The sequence below is a fragment of the Malaya genurostris genome, chromosome 3, assembly GCF_030247185.1.
Source record: "Malaya genurostris strain Urasoe2022 chromosome 3, Malgen_1.1, whole genome shotgun sequence".
NCBI classification, from domain to species: Eukaryota; Metazoa; Arthropoda; class Insecta; order Diptera; family Culicidae; genus Malaya; species Malaya genurostris.
In genome coordinates this window covers 151,623,431-151,641,365 of record NC_080572.1, presented here as the reverse complement: position 1 = coordinate 151,641,365, position 17,935 = coordinate 151,623,431, and the positions used below count along the sequence as shown (strand labels likewise).

Below are 17,935 nucleotides of genomic sequence, written 5' to 3'. Positions count from 1 at the left end.
TATGTTTGGAATTTAAGCGACGTCTTCAATTTCCCAAAAACGCTGAATAGCATCATGAACGTCTTGAACTGTAGCCTGATGAGAGTACACACGTAGTGACTTCTTTGCTGATATTTGAAACTCTCCGGAAACGACCCATCCAAATTGGGTTTCTCTCAGTTCTGGAAGGTTTTTACCTAGTTTGAGATTACCAGTTTTTAATATTTCAAAAAAGTGACTGTTTCCAATAAGCAAGTCAATCTCTTGTGGATTGTTAAAATTAGGATCCGCTAATTGTAATCCAGAAGGTATGTCCCAGTTACATGTGTCGATATATGAACTTGGAATTGTACCTGTTATTGTAGGTGTCACAGTACATTCAAGTGATGTGCGAAATTCGCTATTCATCGATTGAACATCTACCATTCCCTTTTTCAAACTGTTGGTGGTTTGGTTGTTTACACCGGCAATGATTATATTAGTCGAATAAGTTTTAATGTTAGCCCTTTCTGCCATTACTTGAGAAACTAAATTGACCTGTGAGCCACAGTCTAGCAGAACACGGCAAGAATGTGCATTGCCATGATCGTCGATGATGTTTACTACAGCGGTTAAGAGCGCAACGCTCCGTCTGGGTTTCAATTCGTTGATTGAGCATGTAATTGCAACTGCGTTGTTGGTGGCTCTTACTTCAACTTCTGGCGAGTGCGGGTTAAATTGAAGATTATTTGTGTTCGGTAGGTCTTGTTGTTGAGCCTTCATTGATTTCGGTTCGTTGTCATCGTGTAGCTGAGTATGATGCTTTTGACGACATTTCTGGCATTTTCGATCAGATGGACAATCCTTTAGACGATGACCTTTGCGTAGGCAGTTGAAACACAAGCCCACTGACCGTGCCGTTTCGACACGTTGTGGGACACTCATACTCTTTAATGTTTCGCATTGGAAGTTTTTGTGAGCGCCTTTGCATATGTCACATAACTCACTTGAGCTAGTTTCTACATCCGTTGCAGCTAGTGTTTTTGCCGTGATGTTTTTTGAGAAACTGGAAATTTCTGCATCGGTAGAAATCGAGTACTTGGTTGAAATGCACTCTCACAATTCTCCAAAATGTTGCACTGTTTTTTCAGAAAAGCAATAGTATTTTCATAACTAGGTAGCTCTCCTCGTGGAATGGTTGCTTCCCACTGTTTGCGTGTATTCCTATCTAGAGCGACAGCAATCAAATGTACTACAATTAGTTCTGAGATTCCAGACAGTTCTTGCTTCAAATAGCGAAGATTCTCAATGTGCTTCGTACAGTCATTCAATAATTGGCGGAGCTCTCGATGCGATTCTGTTGTCAATTTTCTCATCGACAATAATCCTTTGATGTGATTATCGATGATTACTCGTGGATTTTCGTATCGTTCGTTTAGAATCTCCCAAGCATGAGCGTAGTTGTTTTCATTAACGGTTTTAGCATCTAGGATTCCTTCGGCAGAGCCAATGAGTGATTTATCCAGATGGTATAATTTAATGGCATCACTATCGTTGGATTGAGCCATGATGTCGAGGAAGGTAGCCTTGAATTTTGGCCAATTTTCATAACGGCCATCAAATGTCGGAATCGGAGCTTTGAGTGGTTGCTGATGTATGATTACTTGCGGTGGAGCTGACTCAGTTGTTTTCTTTGCATCCATGATAAGTGTTTCAATGTGTATCAACACTTGGTGATAAATTCCTTCAAAAACCGCGTAATTTTCTTCGTGTTCGTCCATTTCATCGTCGGAACGAATGGCCGTTAGCTTGTTGTGAAAAAGACAATATTCCTGATATGCTGCTTCGACACATTTAAAGTACACGTTCAACTGAGGAAGCGGTGTTCTGCTATTTTCAATCATACTTGCGATGCGTTCAATCTTTGCTTGTGCCTGAGATCTTTGTCGTAGAAGTGTGGTAACATTTTTTTTCTTTGATGTTATTGACGACCTTTGTTCAAACCCATGGAAACTTTCGCCTTCACTGGATTCATGATCACTGGCTGGATGTGTCTTATCCCGGAAATTCGGGCTGTGTGCCAGTGGCATTTTCTTAATTTGCACTTATTCAGTTCTTAAATGTTCACTTATTTCACTTCACCTTTTTAGTTCACCTTGCTATACTCAATCAGTAGCACAGTTTAGGAGTTTATAATGAATCGACGATCCGGCTCGAAGGACCAATGTTCCGAAGGATGGAACGAGCACCGGACTGAAGGACTTGGGGAGTGACCAGAGGTGGAGAGACATGATCTCCGAACGCTCTGTCATCAATGAATCTAGCAGAGTGCCTGGTTCCATCTGCTTCTCACTGGAATTCGAAGATAACTCTTTGGAAATTGACCTCCAGAAATGTAGACTACTTGATTGAATATTTCTTCTTTTATTCTCTTCCTTTTAGGGATTGAATGATACAAACTTTTTTAACTTAAACACAAATAGTTCGTAGGTGCTCTTTGTGATCCTCTAACTACGATTGATAGCGATGTATGTCGATGTAGCCCCTTTTTTGACTTGCATGAGATGGTAGATGAGGCTATTTTGAGTTGATTGCATAGATTTAAGTAATTTTGAAGATGAGCGTAACTTTTTTCTTGTTTGTAAGTTTTGTGTGCTTTTTGTTTCCTATTTTTCAAATGTTTTAGTTGTCAATTGAACCATATAGGTAATTTGCTGTTATGATTTTTTCTTCTTCTTTTCATAGGCAAAGTTTCGGCTAATATTTTGTTTATAATGTGATAGAATTTGTTTACTTCGACGTCGACATTTCCTTCTGTACTCAGTATGTTCCGCCAATTTATTATACTTAGTCTACACTTGACTTCTTCAAAGTCAATTTTATTGTATTCCGGCACTTCCTCATATTCCAAGTCGTAGGGAAGGGATGCATTGTGTGTAAATAATGAATATTCAATTGCGGTGTGAAATGCTTCATTTTTCCATAATGGCAGGTTTGATGCATTCACACAAAAGTCTTCTGTGCAATTTGTGAAAAGAAGGTCTAAATATGCATTTTGTTGATTTTTTACGGAGTTTACTTGATGCAGGCCAAAATTAGAAATTTTGTCGAAAAAGTAAAGCAATGTTGCGTTTTCTCCTACGACTGGAAGTAAGATTGATTCATTTTCAATGTCAGAAATGAAGTCCGCATTACGTTGATTGAAGTCGCCAAAAATATGAAGCTTTACTTCAGGTTCCATATTCGAAATAATTGTGTCTAAAGATTGAAAGAATAATTCAAAAGAAAATTTGTTCGCATTTTCGGGTGGGAAATAGACAGAGCAGTAAATATGTTCTTCTCCCAATATTGAGACTTTGGCCCATACATGCTCAAATTCTTTATATTTAGGAGTAATAATTTCTTCAGAAGTAAAGCAAGAGTTTATGGTTATGAGGACTCCACCTCCAGATTTTTTCTGACAGAGAGATAAATTTCGGTCGTGCCGGAATACGTTAAAATTATTTCCAAAAACTGTTTTGGGGTTCCTTGGTAACTAGTTCATAGCAACTTAAACAGTGTTGCTCGAGAAGATTATTTTTATCATTTACAAAGGGTCGCTAGATTTGTGGTAACTGGCGGTGAATCGTTAGCGAACAGTTTTAATGCTGATTTTTCTTCGAAGTGCCTGGTCGTGTCGTCGGTTGGCCTGTTTGAATACTCGGACAACGTTGAATGACCGGAACGTCATACCTTATTTAGGAAAGTATTTAGTTCATACGCAATGACTAATATTATAGAATTATGTTTTTGTGTATGTTATAGTAAATAGATCTACCATTTTACTGAAAAGAATTCTATTAAAGTCTACACACTTCGAGAGAGTTCTGAATTCCATTGAAAGCGATTTTTAGGTTTTAATTTACAAAAAACAACTAACGGTTTCTTGAAGTTCAGTTCTCAAAGGCTATTTCATACTATAAGGAAACACAATATTTTCAGTCTGTCAACTGATAGAAGAAACTATGCGAATTTTAAAACTATTCTGAGCTTAAAAGTTGTTAAACAATATTTTTAAAAAGTGTAGTGTTCATTAAAAACGTAAAAATGGTCTTCGGTGACAATCAAATACCAAAAATATTAAAGATTTTATACGAATCTACACTAGAAAAATCCCAAGAACAGCAACAAACACAGATTTATTTCATATACTATTACTCAATTCAGATCCTTTGGTTACCGATATTAGAAAAAATCCTCGCCAGATAATATCATCTCTTCTAGACTCCGTTAAGTCTCTCGTTTATGTATAAACTTCAATTATAGCACGCAATGTGTCAAAGACAAAGTACATGAAAGTCAAGAAGTCGAGAGAAAATAATGTCAGCCACCCATTACGAGTTCTGATTGGCGGTGATGAAACCGAAATGGTCGAAGAGTTTGTGTACATGCTCACTGGTGATTGTCGATAATGACACCAGCAGAGAAATTCAGAGACGAACCTTGTCAGGAAATCGTGCTTACTTTGGACTGCGCAGGACGATTCGATCGAGCAAAATTCGCCGTCGTACAAAGTTAACTATCTACAAATCGTTTAAATAGTTATATACGGTGCCGCAATCTACCGATAATGAAAAATGCAGTGATTGAATCTCAACTGTGTATGTAATGAAGAAAATTCTAATAAATAGAAATCAGAAGACTCCGAATAACGACCGAAGCCAGCTGCTGTTTTTATAACAAGCTTCTACCAAGATTACTAACAAAGTATTCCGTTTCAACTGATATGATACAGGATAAGGAATCTATTTATGCACACACGGATTGATAAAAACGGTACTAACTCACATTTATGATAATTCCATAATTGTTCCCATATATATTTTTTGAATCGAATGCCGAAAATGGCAACTACGGCAAACCCCAATAAACACAGAAAAAAATTGAAGAATACCCAGCATCAAGATCGATCGAGTTTTTCAGAAGTTATGATTTTTTCCATTCCGTATCTTAATATAGCTACCATTCAACAACATGGTAAGGACGGTTGAACCGTAAGATCGACATCCTTCGAAATTAGACCGACATTCAACCCAAACAATGTCATAGTTTCTGTAGAGCAGAAATTTTAACTCTATCTGACCTAGGTGATAACAAAATTGTTACAAACCTTGATATGTAAATATGAATGTTATATTCAACTTTGTTACAAATTTAGTACGCCTTTTCAGCTGTTATTATCCATTAAAATAGATTTCGTGGGCAATATAAGATACTTTTAGGCGATTTTTTAATAAATTCGTTTATTTGATAAGTCAATATACATTAGTTTTTCTTGGCGCTAGCATGCACCTTACATAGTACTTTAAACCTAATATATTTCGAATACAGTAACAACGGATAGTATTTAATAAAACATAATACTACTAGTTTCCATTAATATCATGTTAGTATTTCGGTATTCATTAGTCAATCGAAACGAAATTATTATGAAACCCAAGTGATCCTACATGAACTTTTCGCCTAGTGTTAGTTTATGATCTTGGCTTTCACGAAAACATAACCTCAAATATTCTATCGGTGAAAAATTGAATAAATCATTTCGCAAAATTTTGCTCAGAATCTGAGAAAATTCGTGTATGTCAGAGAATGTCTGCTTGTATGTATGTGAGAGTGTGAAAGTATGTGTGATTTGTGTGGGTGTATATTTTTAAAGAATAGTCACTTTTCTCGGAGACGGCTTAACCGATTTTCACAAACGTATAGACAAATGGAAGGTCCTGTACATTTTCGGCTGTCCCTCATAGCTCATCAATCAGAAAGAGGAGAAATATATCCTCTCATAAGCTCCCTAGTAAGAGTTCGAAGTTGTCTTTAGAGGGGGCTCCTAAAACTACAGCAACAGGAAGTCAAAAAGAAAACCGAAGAAAATAACTCCAGGGCTTGGAAAATTAAATTCCGTGCAAGAATTTCTACCACTTCCTGGGACTTCAAAACCCCCGAAAGTCCCTAAAAATCAATCAGAAAATTTACCAAATACTACGTTTGTTAAATCCTCTGATATCGTGGACTGGATCATGACTGCCTTCAATATTTCAGAACCTCTTAAAACATTTTTGAAGCAGTTGACTGCAAAATTGCCGCTTCTTTCAGCAATCGTATCTTTCGATGGCTAAGTCACCCCCGAGGTCACGGATACAATCACTGTTATTCAGTGGAATTGCAGAAGTATCATCCCAAAAATAGACCCTTTCAAACTATTAGCAAATGATCTAAAATGTGACGCATTTCCATTGTACGAAACTTGGCTAACTTCTAAAATACCCTTGAAGTTCCACGACTTTAACATTATTCGCCTGGATTGAGATGATCCCTACGGAGGAGTAAAGAGTGTTATTCTTTCTAACGAATCAAAAAGTGTTATTCTTTCTATCGAGTTAACCTCCCACGATACCAGGTATTGAAGTTGTCGCATGTCATGTTACAATCAAAGGCAAGGACCTTTGGATTATTTTTATTTTTTATTTTTTTATTTGTAAAAATCGGTTTAACCGTTGCTGAGAAATCGATCCGGTTTTAGAGCTTTTCTTCACTATTACCCAGGATTTTGACAGCGAAGCCGGAGACTAGTAGTCCCAAAGTAGATTTATACATCCACTAACTAACAAGGTCTGCAAACTAGACGAATTTACCAGAAAGTTTTATAAAAATTTGCATCGCGTTTCGCAAAAAACACTTATGAATATGAAATTTTTTCACTCATCGCTCTGGAATACTGGAACCAGAAGTCGGACTTGGATCAACTTTTCAAGGACTTTTTAAAGAATTTCAAGACCTTTTATTTGCATCTTAGTTTAAAGAAAATTTTCCTAGAAAATTGAGTGCAGTTAGGCACATAGAATGCACATAACACATGGATCAATAAGTCCCGAGACTAACAATGGAAACAACATTTTTTTTGCAAATTTTTTTTTATTCATCAACATAATCACAATAAAATGGTTCCAACGTTTTTTTTTCGATAAACTGCTTTCTGAATCATCGACTCGTTGCTGTTCCATCGAAAGCAATCGCGGCACCCACTTGGAAAAAAAACTTTTTCATGCTCAATTTTTCTTGAAGGATAGTAAATACATTTCCATATGATATCTGTGTCATCTCAGCAATCTCACGGAGCTTCACTTTACGATCTTTCATTATAATTTTTGTCACTTCACTCACATTTTCCGGTGTAACGGCTTCCACAGGTCTACCCGAGCGTTCCGCGTCATTTGTGTGGGTACGACCACGTTTAAACTCGGCGAACCACCGACAAATCGTTGCTTTTGATGGACAAGAGTCCGGATAGCATTTTTCAATCCATTGTTTCGCTTGCACGGTGTTTTTACCCATTAAAAAACAATGTTTTATCAAAACACGAAACTCGGTTTTTTCATTTTTTAAATAAACTACAAAACGACTTTACTCCAACCTCGATAACTCAGCTGTTTCTGGTCGGATCGACTTAAAATTTTGACCCGTTTCAAGCAAAGGTGAGTACTCTAGAAAGACGTGGTTACTGGTTTACTACGAGCGTCATCTCTGCTTTAGTCTCGGGACTTATTGATCCAAGTGTAATTATCTTGTAATTCCGGAACTGGAGGTCGAATAAAGATAAAATTCAATAGCAATCTATGAGACCATAAGACCATTCATTTGAATCTGATTTTGTGAAAATCGAGTGACATTATTTGTCACATACACACAGCCATACACACACACACACACACACACACACACACACACACACACACACACACACACACACACACACACACACACACACACACACACATTTTTTTGATTGAATGTGCCACTCAGCCCTCCGGGTCCCCGCTCAAAAGATGGTTTTCACTGTGATTGCATACCCTTTCTATATGAGAAAGGCAAAAATGGATCGTCATGTACTACTTAATTCTAAGGAATAAAAGCCTTTTATCACAAGGTTTATATTGGTGTCAATTAGATCGTAGATTAATGATAAGGAAAAAAGGAGAGAAATATTTTTCTTTAATTTGGTACTCGAACATTATATGATTATAATAGAATAATTCTCAGTCGGTGTTGAACAGTCGTTCGCACCGCACGCGAATAGCTCTTGGCTCCTGGAATTTTTTTCTGACTATCTAGAGTTTCATGGATTCAAGGCTTCAGTCTTTTTCAAAGCTACCTGAATCACTAACAGTCTTTTTGAAGACTTCAAGTCAGCCTTTTTCAAGGTTATACAAAAAGTGATATTCTAATATAATCAGTCTTTTCAAGACTAAGAAATTAATCAGCCCTTTTTAAGGCTAGTCATTCAAAGAATTATTCTTCGAACTAATCAGTCTTTATTAAGACTACCACAAAGTCAGTCTTTATCAAGACTTATCCAAACTAGGAGTCTAATCGAAGACTAATTTAGCCTAGTTAATTTATTTATTCAAAAACTTGAAAACTTGGAAAAATAATAGTAATCGTTGTCGTCGTTGCCAATGCTTCGGCCATGGAGCCAAAAATTGTCATATGGATATACGGTGTTTGAATGGTAAATCGCATTCGAAAAACGATTGTCCAATGAATGAAACCACTTATAAATTTTCATGTTCAAATTGCGATGGAAATCATAAATCCAATCATTTGAAATGTCCTGTCAGGGAAAAAATTTTAAACGCTCGTTCGCTTAGACAACAAGTCAAAGCAACGACCTTAAATTTACAGAACATCCCTGAATATAAAAAAAAATAATGCAAATGCCACGCCTAAATCTTCTAAGAGACTTATTTCTTCGAATGTAAAACAAAAACCAGGTACACCTTCCAATTCGTCTTCTAACGAAAACAATTTATTGACAGGTAGATCGACCACGTCATCATCTCTTCAAATGACAGTTACGCTTTGGTAATAGGTGGACAACTACCATTAATTTTCTAATGTACACAATCAAAATACAGAAACACATTCCAGTTCATCTTCTATCGAAAACAATTTATTAATAGGTAGATCGACCACGTCATCTTCTTTTATTGGCAGTTGCACTAATGTAACAAACAGACATCTACCTACAAATATTCCTTCAATGCCATTCGCTTCTTTAAACGAAGTCGATTTAGGCGATATAACTGAAAATAAAATGATCTACCTTTCTATCAACTTTTTCAAATGATCATCCGAATGAATTCGACATCAGCACTTTTTGAAGCATTTCAAATTGGATGGCAATTTGCAAATTATATTATGATAAATTTAAAATTTAACAGTGATGTTAAATAATTACTTGAATATTTTAAATTTGGATCTTTAAAATCGAGTGAAGATAAATTTTATAATTTTCTCAAAGTTCACAAAATTCATATTGCTATTGTGACAGAAACATTTCTTAAACCAAATGTCAAATTGAAAAGTAATCCACATTATGTGGTTCATCGATTTGACAGGTTTACTGGAATGGGTGGTGGAGTTGCCATTTTTGTCCAACGGTAAATGAAACATCGAATTTTATCTTCTTTCAATACGAAGTTGAAACCATTCATGGAATTTGTTTCATCGCTGGAGCATATTTGCCATTCCAATGCACCGATGAACAATTAAATTTCTTTAAAGGCGATTTGCAAAAACTCACAAGATATCGACCGAAATTTTTCGTAATAGGGGACTTAAATGCAAAGCATGTCCAGTGGAATTATAGGCAAAATAACAGTAATGGTAAAATACTTCATAATCAACTCTCAACTGGTTACTCCACCGTTCTTCATCCCAGTAATCCGACTTGTTTCTCTTTCGTGGAAAATCTTCTTTTCTTAAACCAAACAAACTTCTTATTCAATGTTTCCCAATAACATGCATCAAACGTAGTAAACAAATCACCGGTTGCGTGTGTCGTGAACATCTCTGTTTACGGACGAAAGCGTAAATTTGCAAAAAAGTTTTGTTATAATGTTTTTATAAATACTTCTTGAACGCACTTGATGACGATATGTCAGTAACTGAAGCATCTAACTTCATAATTTTATGAGCTTTAGAGTCCTAGATAGTGTTTCAGAATAAATTGCTTATTTTTTAAATTTAAATCTGTTGTGACAATATGATGACTCGTAAATAACCTTGTACTTTTTTTCAAATCAAAGCACAGTAATCCAAAATGGCAATTTCATGACTTTAATTATCCGGTGGCCTCATAGTAAACCTATTCTTGTTGGTGTCGTCTACAAAGTTGAAGCGGGTATTGATGCGGTTTTATGAAAATGAACCACCATGTTCCGCCACGTGTGTAAAGACAGATAAAAAATTAACTTTTTACTGGAGGCAGATGAAGAGTTTTTGTCTTCGACAATATTGTACCCATTGCAAATTCTGATAACTTTGCTGAAGAAACCATTCCGCTAATTTTTACCGTAAATGTGAAATGTAGCGGAATGCGCAAATCGCGTTTTTGATCAATTATTCAAAAACTAGACCGATTTCTGAAATACATAAAGTTTATAAATCTCAAATACATCAGATACACATTCGCTTATAGAATCCTAGGATACTATAGGATACAAACCATTTTTTTGAGGATTAAAAGTACTTTTGAACTAGAGTGGTTTGATCTGCATCTTTTTGCAACCTTCTGAAATAATTATGTACGAAATATGACCATTTTTTATATAAAACTATCCATAACCTTTTCAAAACTAGTCATAGAGCTCTGAAATTTTGTACAATTTTACGTATTTTTACAAAATCTAGCTGAAACATGGTCGTTAATTTTCATAAAAAACCGCATCAATGCCCGCTACAACCTTGAGGAACGCACCAACAAGGAAAAGTTCACAACGAGACCGCCAGATAATTAAAGGCATGAAATTGCAGTTTTGAACCAAAAGTACATCTTGTTTTAGTTCAGATTACCATATTCTGAAGTTTCATCGAAATCGGAGATGCACGGGCAGAATAGTGTGTCGACAAATGGTAAAATAACAAATAAATAAAAAAAAGTTCACTTACTTATCTCGTATACTGAATGTCTTCTGGTTTTCCAATGTGTCTATGAATATTAACAAAAATGTTTTATTGTTAATAAGTTGTTCAAATTGCAACATAGCTTGATCGTAATTGGATCTAGACATGTTCATCCGAAACTTTGAAGAATTCAAAACTGGATGATCAGTAACACCTGGAAAAAATACTTTCATGATATAATTAACGTGATCAAGAGTCGGGATGCCGCTGTTTTCTATATCAGCTGTTAAATCTGTCATATCGGTTTGCAGTTCCGCAAAAGCTTGTTTACACTCCATTCGAACATTACTTTCAAGGGTGTCCATTTGTATCTGTATTCGTTTGTACTCTCGTTCAGCTTGAGTGCTCTTACGGCGATAAATGAATAAAATAACAACAAGCGATACGACAAAAAACAGAGTACCAATAATGATTCCTAAAAGAATATGTGAAAACGTGTAGGGCTTCATCAAATCGTACTTTAGGTACCCTGAAAATATTAAAAGCAAACAATCAAGTGAGTTTGACAAAATTAAATATTAAAATAATGCAATAATAATATATGGTAACAATAAAGGTATAAACGGACTGGATTGAAGCAAAAATATGATATTATCAAGATGTTCAGCTCATAGATTTTTCAGAAAAATTAGGCTACTCACTTTTTTGTGAGCATGACACCCCCAGTCAACTAGATTTTTCATGTAATGTAAATGTAAATGTAGTACAGATTGATTCTCCCGACAAATACAGATTTTATAAAAGTTCACAACTCTAGGTAGAATAAAGATAACGGCCTGCGCACGATCAGTTTTATTCAATTGTTTATCCGGATCGTTTGCCATTTGTGTAACCATGGAAAGTAGAACTTAACACTCCAAATACCAAGCCTCAAAAAAAGTTGGAACGGTAGCTTTGAGCTGTCATAGCTCAGCTGTTTTTCAACGAATCTCAATAAATTTTACACCCTCGAATTTTGTGAAGTTCGTAGATTGATTCCAAAACTTTGTAGCAGACGATTGGTAAAGGAAAACCAATGAAAATTTGATTTTTCCCGTTTCAAGTTTTTTTCACACGCCCAATATGCCCTATCTTCTTCCCAATTTTCTTTCCTTTGGCTTAAACGTCGCATAGAAAAAATTGAATACTTCAACTTTACCGAGTCATAACTTTGTTGTTAGTCAACCGATCTTCAAAATTTGTTCACCATTGGAAAGGTACTACTTCCATGATGAGACTTTTTCCAATTATCGTAAATATCTCGAAATTCAAAGCGATGACCTATATATTTTTTTACAACATTTGATTTGATTTGATATATATATATATATATATATATATATATATATATATATATATATATATATATATATATATATATATATATATATATATATATATATATATATATATATATATATATATATATATATATATATCTATATATATATAAATATATATATATATATATATATATATATATTATATATATATATATATATATATATATATATATATATATATATATATATATTTATATATATATATATATATATATATATATATATATATATATATATATATATATATATATATATATATATATATATATATATATATATATATATATTTATATATATATATATATATATATATATATATATATATATATATATATATATATATATATATATATATATGTGTGTGTGTGTGTGTGTGTGTGAATTTTCCATTTTTTCACATGTTTGTATATAACTCAAAAATTAAAGCGATGACATGTACATTTTTTATTCAAAATATTGGAATCATTATCAGAAACAATGTATTGATGATCAAAATTATATATCCGTTCGAAGAACCTCGAAAAATTTGGTACAAATACAGAGAATTTCTATTATTGGGAAAATTTAAAAAAAAAAAACAAATCAAAACTTTGAAATTTTATGACATATATTTTTTTATTCTTTTAGTTGGACATTTATTATGAACAAAATTTACAAAAAAACTGAAACTTGGATTTCACTAAAAAACTTAAAATTTTGGTAAATATACCTAAATTATAAAATAATTATGTTTTTATGTATTGGACAAAAGATCTAACCAATTTTTATGCACAACCCAAACGGAATTGATAACTACTAAAATTAGGTTTTTTCTTTTAGGTTTTCCGTAAAATCTCAAAAAATCGGTAGAAGATCGGAAATTTCAAAATTTGCGCGTTCCAACGTTTCTGCAAATCAAAGTGAAAATATTGGAATCCGTTTTGATTTCATCTGTTTCAAAGAGACGTAGAATTTGTTTTTTAATAATAAAATAAATTTTAAATTATTTCAATGGCTTTGTACAATAAGAAAACGAACGAAAAATTATATGAATTTCATTTACTAACCCATGGCAAAAGGAACCAACCACAATTAAAAAAAAATATTGCTTGATTTTTGTTTTACAAGCAATTAAGAACAAAAACATATATCTTAAATTTTCCGCTATCCTAAACGACATCAATTATAATCGATAGAATATTAAAATTTAAATATCATAAACTTAGAATTATTTCGGAATGAATAGAATTCGAAAATTATTTGAATTTTCTATTAGTAAACAATTCAGGAAAAGTAGAATTCTGAATTTAGCACAAAAAATCACACGAAATTAAGTAAAACTTGTTTTTATCCACCTAGTTGTGTAATGATGCCTTTCTCATATCTCTCTTATTCTCATATAAAAAATGTATTTTTCAAACAGTTTTGTTTGATTTTTGAAAAACATGAAAGCTAGTGCATGAACTAGTGTAACCTACAAAATGAAACAGTTCTCAAATCGGTTAGGCCATCTTTCTCAGTGAAGTGAGTTCCACTATTTCAGGTACTTATGAAACTGGAATCGCCCCGAATGTTGGCTTTGCAGTAGCCTTTGCGATTAGCACCAATCTATTTGCAGCTTACAGTTGTCTTCGTCTCGAAAAACAACATCTTCGTTTGAATGCTTTTTTACTGAATGAAACCCTGCACCTATGTTAACAGAACTAATTGGCTCAAGTAGCATGTTCCCCTAATTATTTGGAGATTCGTGCCTTGCCGTAGCTTCTCATCAACTTCCTGATGGGAAGGGAAGGATAAAAGGAACATGGAAGGGAATTGGGAATTGGGTGAGGTGGAAAAACAGCACAAAACATGAAGAAATAAGTCGTCCTGCATCCCCGAAAGGATGCTGAACGATCTGCAGGTGAGGCCTTAGAGATTTTACAAAAGCGACACCATTCTGCATTCCCTGAAGAATGCAGAACAATTTCTTCCCGAATATGCACTTGAATAAATTTGACACTTTAGAAAACAAAAATACCTTATTTTCATATATAGCTAATAAATGACTTACATGATACGAATATTTTTCAATGAAAAAACCCAATTTTTGAACATAATTTAAAAAAAATTAAAAAATATCTCCTCCGCCTTTTTTTATAAACATGCTCGAACATATTTTCTGTAAAATACAAGAAACGAATTTTTTTTCGTTTGCCTCAATGTTAGATATAGCAGTTTAAAAATAACCTGTTTTTGAACTAGTTTTGCTCATAACTTCGGTTCAGAAAACGCTACCTGAATACGCCAGTCATTAAAAAATTGGTTTTAACAAACCCTAAAAGATGTTCAAAGATACATATACGAAAAGAGAAAAATATAAATGCTAGAGCAAAAAATCTGATTTTTTGGGGAAAACCCTAAGTTGCTCTTTAAAATAGCTGTAACACTAAAACCGTTGCAGATACTACTATGGTGTCCTCAGCAAAGTTGCTCGATATGTGTTTATTTACAATTTTTCCGAAGAATGCAGTCCTCTATCTCAATACATCCGGAAAATATAATACCATGTACATCGACATATGGCTTATCTTCACTGATCATTTGTTTTGAAGACATCATAGCTCTAAAGTAAAAGGTTAAGCCACAAATGTTTTTGTCCCCCTAAATTGTGGATCTGGACCACTGTGCAATGCAATTTAACTCGAAAATTTAAAAATTTCAGATCTTTTACCTATTTCGTGAGATTCCACGGCAAACCTACAACAAAATCAGAATTTCAGTAGTTATCAATTGCGTTTGGGTCGGGCATAGAAATTGTTTAGATCGTTTTCCAATACAAAAATACAACTATTTTTAGAGTTTCAGGTTATTTACTAAAATATTTAAAATTTTCAGTGAAATCCCAGTTTCAGTTTTTTTTTTTAATTTTGTTTATAATAAATTTCCAACCAAAATAATAAAAAAATATATGTCATAAAATTTCAAAGTTTTGATTTGATTTTGTTTGGCAAAATTTTCCCAATAATAGAAATTCTCTGTATTTGTACCCATTTCTTGAGCTCTTTTGAACGGATATATAATTTTGGTCATCAATACATTGTTTCTGGTAATGATTCCAATATTTTGAATCAAAAAATGTACATGTCCTCGCTTTAATTTTTAAGTTATATACAAACATGTGAAAAAAAAGGCGGGTGGGTAATGTCACAGACATAACTGGAGGACGTGAATACGAATAAAACTGACATGTTTCTTTCTCACTTCTGGATAAAGATCATCATTCTTATTAGATTGTGTATATTTTTCAACTTTCATTGCTTCGCTTCCAGAATTTTAACGATGCATCTATACTACAGTACGACTAATTGACGGCAAACATGTTCTACCATACAATTAAAGAACAAATACAGTTTTGTAGATTTAGATACTAGTAGAAATAAACTTCTCAAAATCCCTTGGAAATATTTTAGTGGTTCTAAAAAACCGCTTTGCCTAATTTGTTAAATGGTTATAACTGTTAAAATTGAAGAACTAATATATAAATCTGGGGTACGCTCCAAATTCAGCTGCAAATTTTCGGAATTTAGATCAAAAACTCAGGTCATAAATTTAGTTCTAGAAGTAAGGAACTGAAGTTATTTTTAGCAATTTTCCAGATTGCTTTGTAGAACTAAACTCTGAACTTGAATTCCAAGTCTTGATATAGGAACTGAATTCAGTTCCAGCATCTAGTTCCAGAAGTCAAGTTCAAAATTTAGTTCCAACATGTAGGTTCTGAATTTTGGAAATTAATTAAATTCAGGAATTAAACTCTGGTTTTCAATTCAGTTTTTAAATCAAGGTTCGGTGTTCAGACCTAATATTTATATTTATATTTGGATTCGAGTCCCTGAATAAGGAACTAAATTTGAAACCATTTTCAAAATCCAGAAATAGGATTCAGTTCTAGAGTTATAGTTTTAAATTCTGAACCTGTAATCTGGAACTAAATTTTTAAATAGAAGTATGAACTTAAAATTAACTTCCGAATTCAGGTGGACCAGAATTTAGTTTCTGAGATTAGTTATTGAATTTCACTTAAAATTCAGTTCTCTGCTACTGTTGGTTTACTGCTAGCCACGACGTCCGAATGCGAAGAAGAGTTACATTGATTCCATTTGAGCATTTGAGGTTTTTACCACCTCATTATTACTGATATTGGTGGAAGAACCTCAGCACGATATCCAGTTCCGTCTAACGCACAAGAAAAAATGAACAATTCTCGGTTAAGATTTATCTATTACACTCGACCAGTAGAACATCGGAACTGATATGTGCCTGACTACCTCAAAACCGTCGTCCTGGTGCGAAAAAGGCAAGCAAACGTGATGAATTTGCCTCGTTGTTTCCAAAAGTTTGAGAAAACATAGATTTTGAGTAATTTATGGTTATTTTAGACTGTTGATTATTTAATCACAAATTCCTGATTATATTTCTGATAGCATGGAGGAGAAATTATGTTGTTGCGTTAAGCATAACAAGAGACATTCACGATCAAAAACTTATCACTCTCCCAGAGGGTAAATTTTGAAAAGGCGCCCCATAGTAAAGTAAGTCGTATTCACGACAAAAAATGAAAAATTCATATATATTTATAAATTTATCGATTTCTCAATGTTTTCTTTTGATTGTGCAGGAATGGTAGTTGAGCGAAAATTGTAGCTGGTATCACTAGCAATCGAATGAAGTGTAAAAATATATAGGTCATCGCTTTGAATTTCGAGATATTTACGATCATTGTAAAAAGTCTCATCTTTTCTTAGGTCATCTATCTACAGTTTTCATTATAACTTTGAGTAGACAACCCTATTTTTAGTTTTTTTCAGTGCATTTTATTTCTGGAAGTAGTATCTTTCCAATGGTGAACAAATTTTGATGATCGGTTTACTAACAACAAAGTTATGAGTCGATAAATTTAAGGTTCGTAATATCCGATTTGCGATGCAGGTGCCGCATGAATGCAGATAGGGCACATTTTGAGCTCGAAAAAAAACTTGGAATGGGAAAAATCAGATTTTCATTAGTTTTTCCTAAACGATCGTCATACTTAAAACAATCTGCAAACTTCACAAAATTCGAGGGTGTAAAATTTATCGAAATTGGTCAAGTAACAACAGAGCTATGATAGCTCAAAGTTACCGTTCCAACTTTTTTTGAGGCTTGGTGCTCCGCGTAACTTTTTTAGGCTTGGTATTAGGAGTGTTCATGTTGTTAGAGAAAAATTATTAAAAAAAAGCCTTACTCTAGCGTACGGATTCAAATTAATAAGTAAAAATCTTCCAGAAATATTCCGAAAAATCGAAGAGAGTACCCTACCATTAACACAACTATTGCAGCTAAATGCTAAACACAAACAAAATAATAAACAAACAAATTCCAAGAACAACACTGTAGCTATTTCATCAGAAGATACTATATTAAATTTCGTGAACATGAACGACTTCAAGGAAATCGGAAACAAAGTTATTTTTTTTAATGAACTATTTATTGGAATATGAGTTAAAATTAAATTATTTAGATTTAAATTGGGTGTTCAGCCACAAGTGGTGACTTTTTAGCCCTATTATATATATATATATATATATATATATATATATATATATATATATATATATATATATATATATATATATATATATATATATATATATATA

The 17,935-nt window shown here is 33.4% G+C and overlaps 1 protein-coding gene across 1 annotated transcript in view; it reads right to left on the bottom strand.

Annotated features, from left to right (window-relative positions):
• The window catches only part of LOC131438106 (plexin-B), a 438,124-nt gene that overhangs the window by 132,040 nt on the left and 288,149 nt on the right, over positions 1–17,935 (bottom strand). Inside the window, exon 8 of the mRNA XM_058607913.1 lies at positions 10,945–11,428. Within this exon, the coding sequence (XP_058463896.1) occupies positions 10,945–11,428 (484 nt within the window). The remainder of the gene's footprint in view (positions 1–10,944; positions 11,429–17,935) is intronic.